The following is a 23,330-nucleotide window of genomic DNA, read 5'->3' as shown; positions in this document are numbered from 1 at the left end:
ATCTCTCCTAATCGATCAACTGGCGCATCGAAGATCTCCTTTTCCAACGTTTCAACATTCCTGTATAGTAACACACGCAAGCCATTTCGTTAACAGATTAGACGATAAATTCAGTCTTAATTGCAAGCTGTACATTGACGATACGAACGTTTCATGGAAGTCTGTAATGTAAAAATAGACGAAAAAAAAAAAAATTGATCGTAAATCCGAACATTTTCTAGTTACACAAGCGTTTTCTCGCTCAAACGGAGCCGCGAACGTCGTGCTCTTATAAGCCTTTTTACGTAATGGCAAAAGAAAGTCTCGTGGCACGCGATGCAAAAATTCTCCGTGACCTGACACGCGTTCGGCTTCCAACATCCGATGTCCCAATTCGTCTCTGTTCATCAAAGAAGAGACTACTACAACTAGTGGTTACTCTTCGTTCGGAATACGCATCTATTCTATGTATTCCAACGCATATCAAATGCAAAGGTAATGTTACCGAGTGCATCGTATAAAATACATAATTATCGCAACGCGCGATATCGCGTGCATAGATTTCCCTCGTTACGTCAAATTTAAAATTGTATGGATTATTTCCAAGTAGCGTATAAAATTGGCTTTTGATTTGTGAATCGTCAAAGAAGATAATTCATAAAATCACGGGTATTAATGAAAATGAACAAATTCTAGCCATTATATCGCGCTAAATGCGACTTTCGACGAATAGTTGCGCGCTGGAATCACGGATACCAATGTTAACAAGCACCGTCAGGTGATTACATTGGGTGTCACGTTACAGGCACCTGTAAACTCTCCTATCTAACAAACTGTACCACCAGCTGTCTCGCGTTACCGTCACAGAGAGTCGCAGTTCGCTTGCGTTCCGTTGAGACAGCGATCTCTACCGGCGACGACTGTTAATTCCACTTGTCTGTGTCTTACCGACCGTATCTACTTGCCGCATTGAAAACACCGTACCGGTAAACGAACCGGTAGTTTTGAATTTTGCCCGCAATTACCGAATATTTTTTCGCTTTCTTTCCAGTTTGTAATTTTGTACTTTCTCTTGTTCAAGAATTTGTTCGGGAAATAATTAAAAATTCTCACCTCTGAAAATGGGGAACTTGTTTTCGGAAAGCAAAGAAGAAGAATGATTGTTTTATCCGTGGAGGATCTACGAAGACACATGGTCTAAATTTGTTTGCAAATTTGCGAAATTATCGTACGTTAAGATGTTAGCGTATTAACACGTTTGTCGCCACGTCGCCCAGAAATGGGTGACAGGCCTTGTCATTAAGGAACTAATTAAATTAATTTCAAAGATGAGACAATAGTGAAAATAAATCTGAACAGGATTCGTAAATTTGACGACGTTAAAAAATTAAATACTATGACAGATGTTAAGCTATCCAATTTTGTAATAGTTTCTAGACAAAATGTTTACTTTATTGAAATTTGTACGAGTTTTAGCTCGGCAGCCAACGTGTTAAAAAGCGGATACGGTTCCACGGTAAAATCGCCAGATAGAAAACAACTTTACCAGCCGTGAAGGAGTGTCCCTGATCTCTCTCCTTTCTCGATGAACCGAAAGCAAGCTGCCTCGAGCCTCCCGCTCGAAGCATTCGACGGCTTGATCCCCGCTGTAACGAGTCTTCGGGCCAAGTAACGGTAAACTCCATATCGCGTCGTTCTTAGTGTCCTATTCACTGTCCGCTCACTCTCGAACGCTTTTTTCCCAGTGTACTTTGAACGGTTGTTTATCCTGTCCCATAATATCTCTCAACTATGATACTCCGAATCTTCGTTTCATTTTGACGATCTCAAAGATTACCGAGAAGCGAAAAGAAATTCGGGAATTCCATAAGCTCGAAAAAACGATCCGAGGAAAACACGATCACTGGTTACGTTTAGTACAGAGGCGAGCAGTCGAATCGGGTAAAGCGTAACCCACTTCTTCGACGGCTGCTGGTTCGCGGAAGCGTTTTCCGTGGGACGTGGGTTCGATTTACACGGAGTCGGGCATTGTTTTAACGGTTGTCGCGTGTCGCGAGACAGGCACAATAAAAGTACCGAGCGGAGATTCGCGATGGTACAAGCCGGAAATAATAGCGGCATGCCGCGGCGTAGAAGCGGAGCAAGTCCAAACGCGAGAGAGGCAGAACAACCCAAACGCCGTAAAAGGGACGTAAAACATTTTGTCGACGCTGAAACTACTGTCTCGAGAACGATTTTATTTCGTTTCAGACAGACGCGCGGAGACTTCGAATAAATTGCGTATTCCGCTACTTCTCGAGTCTTTCTCTCTTTTTCAACAACCCTATCGCTGTAAAATCTACGGAGCGAGCAGCCGCGCATCAGCTACTGGCGGAAAACTCGGTTCGACGGTTTCTCTTTCGTTTTATTTTCGTAGTTTCCGCGATTCTCTCGACCGATACCGTTTTTCCGAAACGTTGGCAACGTAAACGCGACCCAAACAGCGCGCACAGAAGTTTAACGAGTTATCTCCATCGGTCCACCATTCTCCACCTGTTGCCGGCAGAAACTCGCCGGCTGATACTAATTTACGAGATGTCCATTAGCGAAACGTCCACGGGGCCGTTTTTCTCCCCATTCACCCTTCGTTTGTTTTGCGCGTTTCGCTTGGACGGACTGCGTTGCTATTCTATTTGAGACTGACAACCACGAATCAGACTTCGAGCGGCATGTTTTGAATCAGTTTCGGCCGAACAGATTAAAACGAATGGTGGAACCGACGGACGATCCTCGGGACTAGGGACTCACCTTCGCTTGATTCTCGTCTCCGCTCCTCTCCTGCTTCTCGGGACCCGCGAAACGATTCTGAAAATTGAAAAAGTTTCAATTAGTTTTCAAACTTTACGCACGATGGACCGTTTAAACGGGAACGCAAGATAAGTCAATGTAAAACATCGGACTTCTGCTGTTGATTTAACGTCGAATAAACACACTTGTTTGATTAGTCCGAGAGCCCGCGACATAAAATTTCGGCCAATTTCATTACAAATATAACATCGCTTACAATCTGCCGGACCAACTTTTGTTATGCAATTTGGTATGTCAACAATACACACTAAAAATTTCAGTAGTAATGATTTTGGCCAAAAATCAAATTATTATATATGCCATAGTGAAGCGTTGCACCACTGAATTCATGCCAGACCAAGCATTTCTGAACTAGGGAGACATAAAATCTTCGGAAAACAGGTTCATTTGTGTAATGAAATGAAGTCATCCATTTCTGTCGCTGGCTCTCGAACTATATCGACGTGATGCGCGATGATTAGTTGGAAGAAAAAAGATAAAGTACACTTTATGTCATAAAACATCAAAATACGGACTAGCAATAGTCTGTGTCGCATGTATAAGCAAACCAATCTAACGATATTAATTACAGGAAAATACAATCGTTACGATCCATAAGCGTACGCACATATTTCCACTTAAATCGTCCATTCTACATACAGAGGAGTGTAACGTAAGAATAGCGTGCAAAATAAAAAAGAACAATTTCGTTAACTACGAAGAGATGTGTGACCGCGAATGCGATGGACATATTTGCATAGCGCGTCAGAGCGGCTAAACGACGCGCACGCGCGTGTGTTTGCGTGTACGTGTGCTCGTAAGACGACACGTTGTCCTAAAACGATAAACACGTACGTTTTCGCAAACTGGCCGGATAACGGATCGGTCGGTCGATTTTTCCTCGCGTGGCTATCTAAATATACTCCCCGGCGAGATCATGAGTACAGGTGACGCAACGAATGAAAGTAGTTAATAAACGAGTCGCCGGGACCCGTGAATATATATTTTAACCTGTCCAAGGAGAGAGAAAGTTACGCGAACGAATAAGACATTTCCTTCTTACCCCGGATCTGTTGCTCCGAAATCTCGAAATAATCGAGGCCACGACTAGAAACTTGTTCAATAGTGTCCTCAGCGGTCTGCGATTCGTAGCTTCGTCGGCCATTTTACGTGTATTACATTATACATACATTATACATACATTATTTTAACAATTCAATTTCGCGATGGAACGAACACGTTCATAATTATCTCGTATCCTGGGGTAATATTGTCGTTCTCCAGCATTTAACTTTCGAGCGTTACGCTGAAGTATACTCGATATTATTCTAGATGTTCGAGTCAACGAAAACACCAGACACACGAGCTTTTTGCCACTCTCGAGTAATTTCGTAACATATTTCACTGCTTCTATCAATGTTCACGTATGTATTTCACGTCTGAGTAATAAAAAAATTAATTCACCGCAAAGATTACTCTTCCCATCGATTAGAAAAGAAGAAAAAGATCGATAACTAAAATTCGAGAGCTATTTCGACACGATCGATCGTCCGTGAACGATGCCGTTCGCGCGAATCAAGGAAACGGGAGAATATGGAACGACTCGACAAGTGCGCGCCGCGAGTGCGACTAATCGCTCGAATCGCGGAGCGCGGCACGACCACACCGACATTCGAAATGAAAAGCGTACCCCGTGCTATCTTACCTCGGCGGTTTCCTGCTGATAACGTTCACCGACAGCCTGAAACGCAAAAACGAAGCGTGACATCAGATATAATTAAGTAGTGCAACGGGTGGGGGCGTTGAATCTATCGCTGGCTCGATTATTCACCTCTTCAAACGAATTATGGACATTTAAATATCCAAGAAACGATTAACGTATGCGGAAGATCCGATGTAAATAGATACGAACATCGAGCCCCCTGTTTTAATTAAAGATACGAATCGAAGACGTTATTAAAATCTGTCCGGTTTTTATCTTTCGCCGCGACGACTTTCTTTTCGGTCTCACTTTTATATCGAGATAAAAGCCTCACGAAAAATTGGACTGGCGTCTCGCCGGGAAGAGGTCGATGCTCGAGCAAAGGTTCTCCGTCCCTACTCCACTTTTTTTTTTTTAGAGCCGAAGATCTAATCTCTAAGAAATGTACCCAACGTCTAGGGGGTACGCGCACGCGACGGCTTAAGTTTAATCGCAGCCGTTATAAATCGACGTGAAACTAACTGCTTGAAAAAATCGCAGGTGCGAGAAACGGTCAAGTATAGATAATAAAAAAAAAAAAATAGAGTGACTCGTCTCGATACTTACGTGTACGGTGGTCGTTGTATTCGACGAGGTCGCCGCGGCTTGCTGGTTCCGGTTCTCTATGACGGTCTTTATTTGCTCGAGCACCTGCAAACGAACGAACCGCGTGTACGCTCGGCAATTATCCACAATGCTACCCGTAATTATCGTTTCTGTAAAACCCCGTGTTCTAGATTTCAGCTTCGTCTCGGCACTATTAAAACGGTAGTTGGAAAAAATTCGCATCCAAGCCGTGCGTTTCCATTTCAAACAGCTCTTACGGAATTCTCTCTCCTCGTTCTTCTTTTTTGGCCACCGTACTACGCGCGTTCCCGCCGGTAAAACGCGGGACAGCGATGAAATTACCGAGCGAAAAATTTCGCGCGCTCGTCGACTGTCGCGCCTGCTTCGTTAAGCTCCGCTTAGGTTCGCAGAGTGCGAGATGCGCGTCGCGGTAAGAGTTCCGAGTATTTCAAAGTAAAGTATCCGATCGATTCCACACAGTTTTATTTTCGATACGATTTCCCTCTAAGTTATCTCCTCTGTAATATCGCTCTTGGTGATTTTTCCTTTCAATCTAATGGCGAGAAATGATAGAAATTCTGTTCGAGCCGAAACGGTACGAACTTGCGTATCGAACCGATAATTTCGTAACGAACAGGTAAACTAGTCGTCCGAGTTATAATAGTTTGGTTGCTCCGTTGCCTGGAGCACTCGAAGCGCGATTGTGTTCCTGCAACTCGGTTGTTTAAACACACGAATTGCTTGCGAAAGACGGCCGGGAGACGAGCCTGGAGCGAGTTCAACGCGAGCGTGGCTTTAAGATACTCTAAAAGGTTACCCGAAGAGATATCCTGTGGCTCTGAACAACGTGTCGATTGTACTCCATGTGCTCGCTCTCGTTGCTCTTTCTCGTCTGCCTTCGCTGGAAAATGAAGGAAGAAATGGAACGATCACGGCGCCGAGTGTCACGTGATTTTCCGCGAACGTGAAAACAATTCGCGACTTTCCTCGAGTATCAGAACGGAACGCGAAGCAACTTTTCCCCCCTCGGACCGCGAATAGAAAGGACCTGTTGATCGTTTCTTCGTTTGTTAGCGAGATATAACAACGACTCCTTCGCTTTCAAACGAGATACAGATTAAGTTGCTATGGACAGATAACGAAATTTAATTTTCGTAAAAGTTGGTAAACGTTAAGACCGAGATTGTCAATGTGTCTTCTTTATTGCATTCGCAAGCTCGACTATCGATCGTCGTTTCGATTTATTCATCCGGAACAAACCGGCTGTGGTACAAAGAGCGAATATTACAGAACGTAACGAAAGATGCAGCATTTATCGCGCGAAGTCTGTTTGGTCGAGGATCGCGGTTGTTCGTTCGAAAAAGAAGTCCGTAAAAACTTGCCTCGGCGGGAGAGCGAGCCTCGTATTTGCATAACAGCGAGCACGCGACGACAATTAGCGAACAAAGCGGACAGTCGACGCGTTATAAATCGTTCCCGTGGAATCTTCACCGATCAACCGATCGCCGCGAGCATAGATCGTTTGTTCGCCAAGTCTCGCACCTCCGTTCAGCGATCCGCGATCGAGAAGAAAATAGGAGCCAGTGAATAGAACGAGTATATACCCGATGAAACGATTCATCGCGCTCGTTCGCGGAAATTAAACCGAGAAAATTGACGCCTCGTTTAATTAGGCTACGAGGAACACCGAGGCTTCATCGTCGATGATGGAAGAGACCGAGGCGTTGGTCGACGCGAGACCGCGCGGCGAGGAAATTGGAAGACGAGTCACGAGCCGATCCTGGACACGTGTAACCGCCTTAACTCGATTCACGCGTGCTTAGAATGCCTCGGTCGACATTACGTTCATTGGATAATGAGAATAATCGCCTCCGTCGCGCCTCTGTTTATCATTCCTCGCTGGTGTCATGCGAATCGCATCGATCACCGTGAATCGAGTTTAGGGCTCGCTCGGATTCTCGACTTGCCATTGATACATGTGACGAGGAGTGTTGCTTCGTTCTAGTTATCGGTTCCGGTTTAACCGAACCGATCGCGAGTTCAACGTAACCGAGACAACCTTCGATTCGGTATAATTTCGACGAACGCGATCGAAATTTGTAACCTAAGCGCTGTTCGTGACCCGAGAGGGTTTTCGTACGAGTTTGAAAAATTTCGTCGGACGTCTACGACGTCCCGGAGGAATCTGGCCAGTTCGTGGATACGGTAGCTCGTAAATAAAGAAGATACCAACCTCGAGGGTGGTTAGGCTGGCCAGCGACGAGAGAGGCCGAGTGTGGGGTACCTCCCCCGGGAAAACGCTGTCGTGCGACACGGACAATTTTCCAGATCCTCCGCGCAGCTTTACGAAGGATTCCTCCATGCCCGGCCTCCTAAGGAATACGCTGAAAAATAAACACAAAGAAAACGTTATCCGGCGCGGAACGTGTTCGTTTATTAATTCGTTTAGGGTTATGCCTACTTCCGACGGCAAGCAACGAATCGCAGCTGCTCGTAGCTAACGTATCGGTTATGAAACAGAGACTCGACGGATCGATCGTGTCCGAGGTAGAGGGAATTAATCTGACGCGAAACGACTGACTGACTTATTCGCGGATGATTGCAATCGAATTACAAAAATAAAGGACAGTAGGTCAGCCAGGTATCGAGCAACGTTCGCGCGCGAGCCATCGCGACCCGTCGGCGTCGTGTCGTGTCTGCGAAGCTGTCAAACTGGACGGAAGACCAAAGTCCAAGTAAGAACGAACCAATCGAATGGCTCGTTTAACCGAGTAGTCCAACGATATTTCTTGCCAGTTATCCGAATCGAATAAACAGGTCTCGGACTACCATTCGGATGCTCGAGTACTTGATTCTGATATAGAGTTATTCGAGTGTTCGAGAGGAGTCGCGATACACACAATTTATATTCTATGAACTGGAACATTTCTTCGCGCGATTCAATCGTACCAAACGCCGGCAAACGAGGTAAATGAGGTTACATACGATGTAACTCACCTTTCCCTGTCGCAGGAGTCTGTGAGCAGCTCGCTGGCGCTCCGGCTGCGTCCTTCCTCGGGACGTCCCGCGGGATGTCTGTCGGTAATGTCCTCTCGTGGCAGCCGCGTAATCTCCGTGTCCTTGTCGACATGATTGGAGACTATCCTAGAGTCCGCAGCACCTCGACTCTTTCGTCGAAAGATCTTTCTTAGGCCGCGGAGGGGATGAAAGCGCCGCTTTTTCGGCTCTGCGAACGCCAACAATCAAGATCCTTCGTTAGACGAGCAACGCATTCGATTCAGATTAGTATTTCTCAATATGATCTACTCTTTATCAAAGGCCAAAGTCGCATGACTAATCTTACGTTTTGTAACAACGTTTATTGTTAGAGTTTTCTCACCGATGAAGCTGTAATAAACAACACCATGGTACCAACTCGTAAACAATTAAACCGACCGATCTCGCGTGACTTTCTCTTCGAATTGCGTAACGCGCTCATTGGCGCGATGATTGTACTCGGCTCGAACGGATTCGACGCCAACGGCATCGGGCCCCTGCAAACTCGATATATATCGCTAGGAAGTGAAATCGGAATTGTCTCTGCCAGTTGAAAATTCGTAATGAAAATGATCTCTCGACCTTCATTTCGTATTTTCTCTGCCTCGATATCGTTGCACTAGCATTTAGTTTTTAAGATGGTAAATAAAGTCTTTATTGTATTTCTGGTTGCTCCATCTGTGTTTGTTGCGAGCAGACAGCGCACGATAAACCGAACCGTAAAAGGCTTTCGTAACAATTAGCGGAAAGGGCTGACGAGATAATGGTTAAGTGCGCGCACTTGTAGTTTTACCATGAAACGCGAATCTATCGATCGCAGGCTCGTGGATTGGTATCTGTCCTGCGGATAATCATCGCTGGAAAGCTATACGATTGTCGCGTATTATCATCGCGATAAGTCACGCTGAAACGAAACTTCTTTTCCCGAATGTCCCAGTTTGCGACGGCCTCGGAACAATTTTGACGCTCGGCCGAGGAAAATCGGATTTCCACGCGGGAGAACGATTTTTCAGTTCCCTCCAATGACCCACTTCCCGTCGAAGCAATTTCATCCTCGACGCTCAGGATCGGACTACCACCGCGGGGACACACGCCAGAAAAGCATCATCGTCTGCTGCGCGCAAACGCGTCTCAACAAGAAGGGCTGTACACGGTCTGTCTAAAAAGAAACCGAACTTTTGATTATAAAAAGAAAAAAGTACAAGTAAAGTTTCCACACACGCGTTTATTTACTCAAAATAATCTCCCTCTAGATATACGAGGTTGAATGATCCAAGGTAACGATGCCAATTCCAATGAAAGGGACACGTTATAGCAATATTTCGGAGATTCAGGCCGCTGTAACCGCCGTACTAAACGGGCTACCAAAACAGGAGCTCCAAAGGTCCTTCGGAATGTTAATTACGCGGTCTACACGCTGTATTGACGCAGAGGGAGATTATTTTGACTAAATAAACAGTGTGTGTAAAAACTTTACTAAACCTTTTTATTTTTATAGCAAAAGTTCGGTTTCTTTTTAGACAGACCGTGAATGTACTATGAAACTAATCGAGTCGGGCCTCTGTTTGTAGGGACAATTACTTTGGAATAAATAGATTCTTTCAACGAGTTACAACTCAAAGAAAACTTAGAAAAGTTATCGAATAATACCAGAAACCACCGTGCAGAAGTGTAATTGATGTCAGGTCCCGGTAAGCTTAAATTCGCCACTGCGCGAAACAGCGATTTTTCCCGCGAGGTTGGTGCACCGCGGAAAACAACAATGCCGCGTTATCGGAAGACGGGAGACACAAGGGCTGCGGGATAAGCAAATAACGCGAACCCTCGAGACCGACGTAGCACTCGTTAACGCACGGATGCCTTTTAATTGCGGCGTATCGGAAGAAAGGGTGGCCAACAAAGCAGTCCAAGGTGAAAGGAAAAATCCGAAGAACGAGAGGGCCGCACCGGCGCAAAGCACCTCGACGCTTTCAATCGTCGAAAAGGTACGAAGAATGGAGGGCAAAAATGAAGAGAGCGATTCAGAGGGTAGAACGACACCCTCCGTTCGTCCTTAGGCACGATTGGAGGCGCGAAACGCGCGAGAAAGGCTCGATAGTCTGTTCTTCGAGGCTATAGTTTCGGCAAAGGGTTACTTTTTTTTTTTGTTCTAGACCGATCCACTTTACGTTCTCTGCGTCGAGGAGTCACGTATTTTCCTTTCAGCCGCAAGTTTTTTTCTTGTAACGAAGATGATACCACTATGAGGCAAAAGACATGCATCGATGGGCGAGATTTTATCGGAGTGTCATTGCGAAAAGCCTTTCCCGTGAAATTACTATCCAGTGAGATTACTCGCGAAACGTTGTTCAAGCATTTTAATTTTAAACACTTTCAAGATTTTTAACACGTTGATCGTCACGTCACCCACATACCGGCGACAGTGCGTTTCACTGAGAAACGAAAACTGGTAATTCTGAAAGTTAAGTGTCATAGAAAATGAATTTAAATGAAGTTCTAAAATTTTGACGAAGTTACAAAACTAAATACCAAAATAAATGTTTCATTACGCAGTTTCCGAAAGTCTGCAAACAAAATTAAATCGCGGTAGAAACGTTCAAGAGTATCGGTCTGGCAGTGAACGTCTGTCAATATAACGATACACTTCGCGTTGCAACTTACAGATATGAAACAAAACATATGAGCGAAAAGGACGATACATGTAGATGATATATCAATATTACCGAAGTAATTCTGGAAATACTGTAGGGTGTATCGGCCTGAATCCATCGCGTGCATTCGTAAATTCCGTGTACAGCATGGAACTGACGAAGTTGACGGTTCGATAACGCAGAAAAGATGACGATAAGATTACGCAGTTGTAACGCGATAACTCTATCGCCGATTTAAAACTCCTTAAATGTGAAAAATCTACCGAGACTGATAATTACGGGCTCAATCTCGCGAGAAATATCGATTACGGGGAGTCTCGCTGCAAACAGCGATAATATTTTCGCTATTCTAGACAATAGGAGGAGAAAGATGTCGCGAACATTCGTAAGAAACGCTATGTCCTGCCATTTAAAATAGAAAAGATCGAGGTGGCTTGTTTCCGATTTGTCGCTCTACGTTAAAAGAGCGAAGCATCCGAGACGCTAGGCCATCGCACCTGAATGACTCGTTCGCATTTGGCGATAAACGATGCTGATTCGAACGAGTCTTACTGGACTTGGTTAAGCGACAAATTATCGATATTTTAAACGTCTGGAATAAAAGTTAGGTAATTGATTCGGTTAGATAAAGAAGCTGTTGCAATCCGAAGAGACTTGTTCGATGCAGTAATGCCTGTCGTCGAAGGTAAACCAATTATTCAGGCAGACTGTCTCGAGTCCCTTACACTGTATATTTAGCAACTCGATGTACCATCTGCTCAACTTCCACGTATTTCGTGAAATAATGATCGCTCTCGCTCTCCGTATCGCGTTATACCGTAACTTCGAAGTTCAGAGAACGACAGGATTTTCGCGACGGTCGATACTGGAAACACGAGCGGCAACGTTTCTCTTTAATCATAGAAAACTTCCGAGTTAAATATCAGCGAGTTTCTCTTCTGTTACACGCGACATTTCAATTCGAGATGTACTTTTTTCACGCTTTCACGATGCGTTTTCGTTTGCTCCATCGACGGTGAACGGTACCGCGCGACAGGGTCATTCCACGCGAAATCAGACACTTCTTGGAGTAACATTTCCGAACACGATGCCATGAGTCCGCAATCCGATCTCCGTAGACTTGAACATTGTTGTCAAAACGACAAGCTATGTTTAAACACCTCGGAAATTGTTTGAAATTCGTGGCGATACGTTCAAATACCAACGAAGGCTAAAACCTATCCAGTTTTTATTGAAATTAAACATATTACCCCAAAAAGCGTTCGATTTCGCGCGAAACGACGAGATAGCTGACGAGAAAATTCAATAATACATGGATAAGTAGCGACGCAGCGGTAACTCGATACACGCATTCGAGTGGCCATTCATTCCAAGATTGGCCATGACCTGGTTTCACCGTTTCTGTTAATAGCCGTGTGTTCTTGCTCAACAACGCGTGGGTACCACCTTTCCTTATCAAAATTCCACGCGATTCCCAAGCGTTGGACCGACAACAATCGCGAGCACGCTAAGTCCGATAAAAAGATTCCGTCGGAACATCCTAATCCGTGCTCGTTTCCCAGAGTTTCGTTTAAAAACTCTATTTTACCTCGAGATCTCCGTTGACGCGGTCGAAAAACGTGTCGTCGATAAATCGCAGATTCGAAAAAAAAAAAAAAATGATTCTTTTGCATGTACTTGACACTCTCCGCGAGCGTTCTTTCCATGCATCAGCGACCGGCGACATCGGTCATGCGTGAAAAATAACGTCACGCGCGAATCGTTCTAGTCTGCCTGCCCGAAGGCAACAAAACATCTGTTGCTACGTTCCCGTGAAGTACGACGGTGGCAATTTTGTTAACGGTTACGTAATAGCGCGTTGCCTAATTCCAATCTGGGATCGTCGAGCGGATAATCCGAAACTACGCGCTGTTACGTCCCGTTCCGATGACATTCCAATCGATTCGGTCGTCTATGAACGTTTATCCGTTCGCTACAGCCAAAAATCGAATGCAAAACCGGATCGATTCCGAATGCGTGACAAACTTGATCTAACTCGCAGGAATTCGCAGTGTCCCATATTCCCATGGACCTTTCGATCGAACTACGAATCTTACAGGGAAGGCTCAGAAGTAGAGATGGCGTGAACTGCTACTTTCGAATCACTCGTGATTCAATCACGATGATTTTTCACAGTGACTCGTGATTCTTCGTGATCGCTTCCAATTGGCAGAGAACATTCTTTTCACTTTTCACGAATTACGTTGTTCTTAGATTATATATGCATTATAATATGGTCTAAAAGCAATGTTAACCCTTTGCACTCGAGGCCTTTCTTTCTGGTATCTACTAACAACTCGAGATGCTTTCTTATTAGTATTCTATTGTCTATTAGTGTTCAATGCTAAGCTTAATAAGGTCGCGTTAGCATCTAGTTTTACAACCTTGTCACAATTCACAAATCCTATCCAGACTTGTTTACTTTAACATCTGATCTTCAAAATACCTTTGCGAAAATCCCTGTCACCCATGTATGGACGATCAACGTGTTAATCTAACTTTTCTCAAAAATGGCTAGCCATCTGCGGCTAACATTACAGTTACGCTTACTTTAGATACAGATCCATCGCTCTACCAAATTTCATTGCAATCGGTGAGTATCACTTCTGAGCCTTCCCTTGTTAGATCGGACTGTAAAAGTCCTCGGGTTAAACGGCACGAGCATGAAAGCTCGATGTTACAAGGCAGCGATCCATTTTCATAGCGAGCCCGCAGCGTCTCGAAAGCGCAGCTCGAGTTAATTGCTAATCACCCGGCCGATTCAGATATTAACTTACGAGAGCTAATCTAGGCCGGAGTCTCGTAATCTAGCGGAGGCTAATGAAAATAAAGAGGTCGTTGTACCCTCTCGGAAACGCAACGTCCCGCGAGTATAACGGCAACGAAGTCACGTTTCTCCGACGACAATGAATAAAGGGCACTCCGCTGGATTACCCTTTAATAACTCGCTGCGACCGCGCGTCCATTATTCCCGTTCCCGTCGCATGGAAGAACGGGAACTTCAAGTGAGTCGCACCGGAAACTTTCACCTCAGCTCCTCGGTCTGAGCCAAAAACATTTTAGCGGGATTTTCTAAACAGCCGTGTACGCGATCGACAAAGCAAGTAGAGAATTCGCAAAATATCCAGTTTCCCTTTACCGAGCAAACATTCGAATCACCGTTATCAAAGCCATTACAATTTCATACTCGCATCGGAATTTAAACGGGCTAACTTCAAAGGCAACGTCCACGGAGTAAATAAATAATACCGCGTCGGAAGATCGTAGACGAACAAGTCGCGTGTTCCCATCTCGATGGAATACACAGGTTGGAATTCCTTGAGAATTGCAGAATCGATGGAGTATACGAGCGATTCGTGGGGAGCGCGACGTTTACGTAAATCCGTTTTTCATAGCACGGTTCGTTTACTTGCGACGTTGTAATCCACGGTTGAGACCTTGAAAATGCGATCCTCGAGCGAAACGTCGCTCTCTAACGATACGGTCTAGACTCGTCGCCGTCGGCACGCAATTTTACTTAACATTTCCGCGGCACTAAAACTATCCATCGCGATACGCTCGCCGTCTATCAAAGTATTCCCTGGGTTAATTCGAAAACATTTTGAATCGATGGAGCTAGAAATGCATAAAACATCGAGTAATCTAACTGCGCGATGCGTCCCCAACTTCTAGGGGATACGATGGTCCCCAGCTTCTGGAGTTAATTAAACTCTGCACGCCAATTGTAGGATGGAACAAACGTCGAGACACGTGAATTCATTTATGGCAAATCCACGGCGTAGATCGTGATCCGAACGAATATTAACGATCATTTCGAGTAGTCGAACGTGAACGTATACGAACCTTTTGGAAGCGGATCCACGCTGCTCTGCGCGGAAAACTCTGCGAGGCCGAGGTTTCGATGCAGCTGCTGCTGGTGCTGCTGGTGATGATGATGATGATGATGATGATTCTGTGGAGGAGGCGATGCCTCCCTGACGCAGCCCATCAGCGTGAGGGCACCTCCGACTCCTCCTCCACCTCCTCCGCCACCGGTGGCGGTGCTCGTCGACATCCTGCTCGTCTGAAACACCCCGAAGAACCATGCAGCGACATAAGATTCTCTGACGCGTTGATACCATGCCGCGAGAAAGGAATTCTCGGCCCTTTTCCAACTCTTCCAGCCCTCCATCGTTCAGCCTCCAACGTCACCGTTTCCTAATCCCGTGTCTCGTTTGATCGAGCTGTTTTTCCCGCCTCGAGACTCGACGAATCACGAGCGAAACGTACGACGGGAACTATGTCGAGACAATTGGGCGATATCGATTCGCGTCAGCTGACCTTAGTCTCCGTTCATACCGACCTTGCACAATGCCTCTGGTTGTTCCTGTTTGTGCGTGCGCGGACCGACCGCGACCGGTTCTCCTCCCGGAACTTTAACAACCGAATTCGTTGCTCGAATCGAGCCTACCTCGTAGATATTAAGCCGACAAAAGCAAAGGAAAACAGCTTACAACGGTGCTCGATGTTTCGTTGCGCGAATAAGAATTAATTCGTTGTTGCTTCGTATGCTACGTCGTTGTATCACTTGCGTAATTAACGATACTGATTAGCTAAGTTCTATCCTCCATGGTGCTTCCTAGTCTCCGTTTCACTCGCTCAAGGTCGCTGGTCGCATCTCCATCGGTAATCCCAAGGAAACACTTGAACGCTGGTCTAAGTTCCGTTCTCCGTCATTCGTCGGAGGGCAAGGTCACTCGCGCCATGTTCGCCAAAGGGTCGAAAAGAAGCACCTCGAGTACCCGGATGATCTCACTCGAAGAGATTAAAGTCCATTGGGAAGTTGAGGTCGAAGCGCCGAGACGGATAAAGGAAAGCGTAATTTTTCCGTTGCTCGAGCGGAACAGAGCGGAGGGTGATGGAGTCGCGGAAACGGTCGCACGGGGTCTCTCCGTCTCTTCCGCGCGTCCCTGTTCCTTGTCTGCGGCACGTTCTCGTCGGGAGACGGTCACCCGATGCAGTCAGCCACTCTCCTGTCGACTCGACGGGCTCCGTTCTGTAGCAATGGGTCAGGAGATGGTCTCCATGGTAACTGCAGCGAGCAGAGGGGTGCTGGAGAGAGGCGGTATCGCGCATCGATTGCACCCTCGGCTGCTGGACGACCCTGACCTTCGCACAGCTGACGACCACGTCGACTCCGCGTGCAGCGCAGCGGGACGCGCAAGGTTGCCGGGATGGCGAAATTAATGCTGCCGGTTCTCGTTAAGGTATCGTCACCGACTCGCGTTACACCTATCTCGAGCCACGGGACCCTTTAAATCCCCTCTGCTTTTTAACCGCTTCGTTCGTCGTATCCTTCTATACGTCGGCGTCGGATCAAACGGAGAGCTAGTGTTTACGTGGACGAATACGAACGAAAACAACGAAAATGTTACCCGGGAAAAGGGTATCTGGGCTCGACGAGGGCACTTTTCACGCTTCGACTTTTCTCCTCTCTCGTTGGGCTACTTCAACATTCCAAGGTTTATCTCGAATTTTGAAAAAAGCTTTATTTTTACGTTATCAATGAAAATCCGTAGCGATTTCGAGAGTTTGCAACCAACGAACGAGGTGAACGTACCGGCAACAATTTTATGCAAGCGTTCTCGACGAATGAGCAATCAACGCGTGCTAGCATTAACCTAGCTAAGTTCGTTAGATAAAGCCGAGGGATTGCCGCAACCTTGACATAGCTGCCATAAGCTGTCCCGTTGGTGGAACGACGTTACCCCTCTCTCGGCATCAACGTCTCTCACTTTCGCTAAACGCAACCCACGCCGGAATTCGAGCTTCGTACCAGTTGCGAAGAATCAATGTTCCTCCTTGGAACTGTTCACTTTTCTGTTTATCAAATTTCTTGGCCAACGATTACCTCATTCGTAATAACATTGTAGTCGGTAATGATTTGATTTGCGCGCTGAAAGCGCGAGAGCGCGACGACGCGGGCTCCTACGTTTCTTGCTCGCGACACTCGTGTGTCTACGGTATGCCGAATATGGTATAGCAGTAACGTTCTGCGAATAAACCACGTGAAACCGTTGAATCTGTTCTTCCTTAACAACCACGCCCAAGAAGAATAAAAGTATCCCCACAGAGTCGAGTAAAATCCTTCTCGGAACAATTCGTCACACTGGACTCCTTTAAGAGTATCTTCGATGCTTTCATCTCCGATCGTGAAAGCTTTTCATTATTCCCGACAGCGCGATAATATGTATTAAACGACGTTTAACTGTCAATCGTTAAAAAGCGTATGATATTTAACTGATGCGTGAATCACCAACGACTTATATCGCAGAGGCGGAGTCTTCGGAGCGCATAAAGGAACGGTTCATCTCCGGGAGAGGCTGCCACAGCCAGGAATTTTTTCCGTAATTAATATTTTCATTAATCCTAGCACAACTTTCACGACGCCTTCTGCGTCGAAGCGTGTATTAAAACGTCTCCCGTAACGTCGTTTCCCAGGATATTCTTCATCGTGTATGCACACGGCTTGCGATAAGACACGAACGGTGCAATCAATGCATCTCTAGAGAAGTCCTTCCCGTATTTGAGGAGAAAGCGCGTATACCTTTTACGATACGGCGAGACTTATTATTAATTATCCGGGAGACCTAATCGTCGCGCTCGAAAAGTGAAACGCAAGCTCGTTTATTGGTGCCGTTAAAATCGCGATACTCGGATTTACTTTTACTCTCGTTGAAAAATTCTGCGGAGTTCGATCGTGAAAAATGTCTGCGATCGATATTTGAGAGACGGAGAGCTGAAAAGTTGGCGCCACGATCGTGGTAATTCGTGAGCTCATCGAATGCGCGAGGTGCTTCGCTATCGAACGGCTGCAGAATTACATACTTCCGGCTCTACCGAACAATTACAGCCGCGCAACCGTTTATAACGACGCCATCGATTCTCTCGTCGTTCGAATACTCGACGATGGACCAGTCCCTAGAGACGGAAAAAAAGACCCAAAAATACACCCTCGATGAATGCAATAAAATGCCGATTTGTACTTATCGCGTTTGTTAAATGTCCCGGAACTGGCCTAGGACGACGATGGAAAACACCGTCCTTCTTTGATACCTTTGATCGCCTTCGAGGACACAATGTACCCGTGATATTAGACTTTCTCCTTTCACGATCTCCCCTTTTGTCTCCCTGGTCCTCGATGGACGAACAATTACGCGAGATTTTGCGACGAGAGAGCCTTCCAGCCAAAGCGAATCGGTATTCGATAAATCGCATCGGCCGTAACCGATATAGTTAACGTTATTATTAAATATGCGGTGCTCACCTTAAATAGGAACCGACATGACAGATGTGGTTCGTGTTGCCGTGCCCCGAATATCTGCAAATGAAACGGATAAAAGATTAGTCAACTGTAAACAAGATCCGAGCGAGTCTTTCGAGCCTCGCGGAACTCATCTTTTCGTGAAACTGCGGTTCCGCAAAGATCGGATTCGACTCTGTTTTCAGCTCCCGAGAGCTCAAGGAAAACATCGAGGAACCGAGCGCCTAACGAATGGATCGCGACGAGTGATCTATTCCGCGTCCTAGGATCCTCGTGGATCTCGACCCGACACGCCCGGACGCGACAGAATTTCAAGCGTCTATTTATAAAGAGTGAACGAACGGCGTGGAAGCAGCCGGCGCGAAACGAGCGTCGGGTCAGAACCGGAGATGGGCAAAATTATCGTTCAGATGGAAATTTCCAGTAACGACAACTAGAAACAAACAACAATTACGATTTTAATTGTACAGCCAAACATTTCACGAGGAACATTTCATCGAACGCACGCCAGTCGAATAAAGTTTTCTCGTCTCCGATTCGACAAACGTTCGTGCAGCATGTACGCCGATGATCCTGTTAATTCTGGGGCGGTATAAAAAACAAACGAGGAAAAAAATAAACAGAGAACACGCCGCGTAATTCGGGTTCGTGCCTCTCATATTCGCAACCGGCTATAAATAGATAAATACCCAGCCGCATGTCGCGTTCCTCTGCAAACAGAAAAGCTGGATACGCGACATATCCACGCTGAAAACGTAATATTTTAGCGCGGTTGATCTAACGTCGGGAAACATCTTTGTTTTTCGGAACATAGAGAAATTTCCGAACCCTGATAAACGAGGAAGCTGCGGTCGAAAAAGTAGACGCAAACGATTCTCGAGCATCGATTCGTTCCGTGAAACATCAGTTTTGTAGAGGCTGGTTTTCGAATTTATAGTTTATAGTTGGTCCCATTCGTGGCGTACGCGCGTCAGAGGTAATCCCGGAAGTAGAAGAAGAGAGGATGCACGCTTCGTCCCGTGCATTTCTCTTTTTCGAAGTGACTTTCCGGAGCAGCTAGCTGCTGCTTATTTAAGAAACGTCTGTTCTGAAACGAGTACCATCGAGTGTATTTTCGTCCCGTCGTACGAAACCGGAGGTAGAAAATAGCTGCGTCTCTACACTCGAAGGGCCTTTCGAGTGAAGCGAAAGGCTTCGTTCAACCCTCTCAGGACCCCTTTTCCAGTCACCGTCCGCACCGTGCCTTTCTTCGCTCCGTAACGCGAACTGAGGATCGATCGTTTCCTTTCACAGGATATTCCGCGTTGAAAAAATATTCCCGAGAAACGAGGAATCATCGTAACCGGCCACAATTATTTCGACGAATCGCAACGAAATCAACGTATTCGATCACACCGTGAGGCTAGAACAATGGACCGCCGAATAATTACCGAAAGGGAGACGAATTCCAAGCTCGAGGCAGCCGTTAATACCGTTCCAACGGAGAAAGAACGCATCAGGGAAATGGGAAAAGTCGGGTGGGGCACAGCAATTGCTTCCTGGTTTTTCACGGTATTCGTGATTATTCGCCGGAAGGAAACAAAGGGAGAGGCAATACGACGATGTTCCTCCGGGCCCAGCGAGCTGGTGTTCCTCCAGCGTGAATCCTCCTCTTGTCTCGCTACAACGGCTGACATATTTCTTTCACCGGGTACAGAGGAAACCAGGAAAAACGAGAAGTCTGGACGGAGTCTGTTCCATTCTTTTTTTACTTCTTTAACCCAGGAGCACACACCGGTCGTTACCAACGCCGTCGTTGCCCGGATGCATTTTCACGATCCACGCGACTTAATTGCGTTCATCGTTTCGCAAAGAAAAACGAATTAATCCGATTCGATATCGGATGATTGTCGAGCACGTTGTCGTCCGTTACGAAGATTTTTTTAAAAATACGAGAAAAAAACAAGTTTTTTATCCCAGTCCCTTTCCTTGTTCTACCCTCCTTTCTTCCAGTCAAGTGCTCCTGCGTTTTCAGGGATTTACAGAAAATGACTCATCGTAGATGAGTGTACACAAGCGTATACAACGCATACGTTGCGTGCACACGCCCCGCGAAAGAGTCGTTTCGAAAATCGAGCGACGGTAGGAGCAGTTCACCGAGTAATTCGATCCCCCGAGAGTTACGAGGAGCATAGGGTGAGCGATGATAAAAGCAAATTAAATTAGAGAGCCGCTATCGTCTTCGAGCGGGAAGTATTCGGTGAGCTTTTACTTGATGACGGGTGCATCGACCTCCGATCGAACAATTATTTCCAGATTATATCTCGTCGACATACGGAACAAGATGGAACGCGGGTCATCGAATCAAAAGTAAATCCGAGTGCTCGGGGAATACGGAAATTCAACAACCGTTCGATCGCGCGACCGACGACGGCTGTTTATAAAATAAAACGAGTCGTTGGAAATTTATCGATCGATTGTTTCGAAATCGTTGACACCCGTACGGACACGCATCTATTTAGCATCACCGACAATCGCACGATTGCGACACGACTCGAAAGTCTATCGAGACATTCTCTCCTTTAGATCAAATTCGATCGTTCGACGGACCGCCCACGCGACAAACGAGTCTCGAAGACTACGATTTCATGCAAACTTTCAACCACCCACGATCCAACCAATTCACCCAGTTTACAAGGGAAGGACACGATCCGTCCTCCCTTCGACTTTATACTCTTCTCAAAGATGCAGAAATAAGTTTCCTTTTTACGTCATCGTCGAAACTCCGTCCTAACCCAGAATCGTCTTCCTCTGCTGCGGAAAACCCCACTTGGAACGCGTCGAAGCGAAGGTCGAAGCAATTAACAGTCGGAGCCCAAGTCTACCGAACACTCGACGGATCGTTTCTAAAACGATTCACTCGCGTATAAAGGAAACGACTGGCGAGTCCGTGAGTCACGTATATTGTTCATCGTTTAGCAACCCACGACGCCTTTCTCCGTCTGAATTAACGGCTCCCGGATATTTTCTCGGCCAAAGAGACGACGATCGTGCATCGTGCACTGTGCAATATTTCTATGACCGACTTTGAGTCGATTTTGAGTTCCGATAAGCGCAAGCTTTCTTGGAAAGAGCGAGCCGCGTCCACGGAATTTTCGTTGACTCGAATCATCGCCTCGATGAGTCATCGACGTCGCGTCGCGTCGCGTCGCTTTGTCCCTTGCGCACGCCTAGGCCTACTATCGGGAGCGTCTCGAGTTATCGCGACTCGCTACGGTCCTTTGTATCAATCAACGAAAATTAGATTCTCCTTTCCGCTTCGAGTCACCGATATAAAAGAGGCGCGCAGCCTTTCTCGAGTTAATGAGAAAATAGTCGCGGAAATTGGATCGACGTCCCGGAGAGTAGCCCGACGCGAAATTGTTTCCTCGTAGAGGAGTCCTCGAGCAATGAATTCGTGCCGCGACACGCAACGGAGATTTGCTTGGGAACGCATCTCCGCTCGGTTCCTCTGGAACCGTTTGTTTATCAAAAATCAATCAAGTATCGATATACTGGAAAGCATTCAAAGGAGATTCTTACGTTTTCTCTCATATAAAACCTCCTCTCCTATGGGTCGACTTGATCAGAACTACAGTGCCATTTAGAAGCTTCTTACTAATATAATTGATTATGCACCTCTTCTTGGACTTGTGCCCTTTCACATTCCTCCCAGGACCACTAGGTCCTCATATCTATTTCATCAAAACGTTCCCTCGTCTAGATACTGTCGCCTCAATACTGTCCTCCGTGCCTTTGCTACAGTTAATTGCTTTAGTTCAGACAGCGATATGTTTATTAACTCTATCGACTCTACTAAACATAGGCTACGTAACCTTTTCATCGGCAATTCTGCTATTCACCGGCGATTACTTTATTATGATTGTTTGTTTGCTTGTAAATTTTTGTTTGTCCTGACATCCGTCAACTGTGGTTGTTTATAATTGCTACACTGTATTAATTTCATAATGGGCTATGCCCGTATATATCGAAATAAATAAATAAACTTATATCGTTCAAAACACGCCATCTCGAGGAGGAAGTACAGGGTCGATTCTATTCCGACGAGGCAACCGATAGAGGCATACCTCGTTAACGAGAAACATGAAAGGAGGAAAAGGTCAGTCGGTGTCGGATTCGTTCACTTTCCGGACGAAGGCTATCGAAAGGACACTTTTGCCCGTTACTTAACGAGCACATTAATTACCTTTCCCCTTAATTATCGTAACGAACTAAAAGCTCGCGACGATTTCCTTTGGACGCGACGCTGTGCATTCTCCGCTCGCGTCTCCTAATGGATGGTATCTCGAAGAAGAAACTGCGTCGAAAAGGAACTCGTTTCCGGAATGGAAAGACGCGCGACGAATCGTGAATTGCCGCCGGAACAGAAATGAAAATGAAAAACGAGGCTACCGCGGCTAGATGGGATGTTGGAGCGAGGAAAGTGCGCGCCAGAACTATCGCGAATCATCGTCGATCATTGACGCGACGCTCCTTGCTGGCAAAAAACGTGCGAGATGTTCAGCGAAAGTGTTGTAACGGTCTGGGCGCGGAACGAGGCAAAAGAGCATCGACGTTATTAGCTTCGAGAACTAACGGCACTTAGGGCCGGGTTGTGATTTCTTTGGATCAAAGTTCGATTCTTTTTTTGACGTTAATTTACTGCCAAAGCTGAAGTCCGATGGATGGACGAGAAGAAGGCGTTCTTCTTCGCGAGTCCATAGAACGACACGCGATCTCTCGAGAATCGTCACGACGCAGCCGGATCCGCTAAACGACACGTTCGACCGGCGAGAATCGATCGCGCGACGATAAGTCACGTGCAACCCGGAAAACAGCCTGCACCGCGAAAGCACGACTGCTGCAGTTGCACGTTTTTCTCGAGCGGAGACGCACGTAGACGTGTTGCGCGAAAAAGCCGGCTCTCGTGGTTCCTGACCTTTCCACCGGGTCGATGACACTCGTTAAAGGGACACGGGGTACACGCGTTTTCTGTCTCCATCGCGACCCACGCGGACAAGAAACCCGTCTAAAACCTGGCTAATAACCGCGATGCACACCGTGTCTTTGACCCATTCAAATATGTATCATCTGTTTGTTTTTCAACGACGATCTTTTCAGAAGACTTTTTAGAGCGATCTACGAGACCATTTTCGAGCTAGAGATCTTA

General features: G+C 46.2%; 1 protein-coding gene across 5 annotated transcripts in view; it reads right to left on the bottom strand.

Moving 5' to 3' along the window:
• The window catches only part of LOC128887771 (nucleolar and coiled-body phosphoprotein 1-like), a 60,672-nt gene that overhangs the window by 13,602 nt on the left and 23,740 nt on the right, over positions 1–23,330 (bottom strand). The window contains exons 2-9 of one of the 5 annotated variants that reach the window (XM_054144083.1): positions 18,146–18,199; positions 14,683–14,902; positions 8,111–8,339; positions 7,347–7,497; positions 5,931–6,014; positions 5,114–5,197; positions 4,511–4,546; positions 2,767–2,823 (exon numbers count right to left, since the gene is read on the bottom strand). In XM_054144083.1, coding sequence (XP_054000058.1) covers positions 2,767–2,823; positions 4,511–4,546; positions 5,114–5,197; positions 5,931–6,014; positions 7,347–7,497; positions 8,111–8,339; positions 14,683–14,893 — 852 coding nt within the window. In that variant the 5' untranslated portion in view covers positions 14,894–14,902; positions 18,146–18,199. Of the gene's footprint in view, positions 1–2,766; positions 2,824–4,510; positions 4,547–5,113; positions 5,198–5,930; positions 6,015–7,346; positions 7,498–8,110; positions 8,340–10,872; positions 10,936–14,682; positions 15,870–18,145; positions 18,200–23,330 lie in introns of those variants that run through there. The other 4 variants (XM_054144081.1, XM_054144085.1, XM_054144082.1 and 1 more) reach the window with 4 other exon arrangements.

The sequence above is a fragment of the Hylaeus anthracinus genome, unplaced genomic scaffold (genome assembly GCF_026225885.1).
Source record: "Hylaeus anthracinus isolate JK02 unplaced genomic scaffold, UHH_iyHylAnth1.0_haploid 11989, whole genome shotgun sequence".
In the NCBI taxonomy this organism is placed as follows: Eukaryota; Metazoa; Arthropoda; class Insecta; order Hymenoptera; family Colletidae; genus Hylaeus; species Hylaeus anthracinus.
This window is presented reverse-complemented; position numbering and strand designations above follow the sequence as displayed.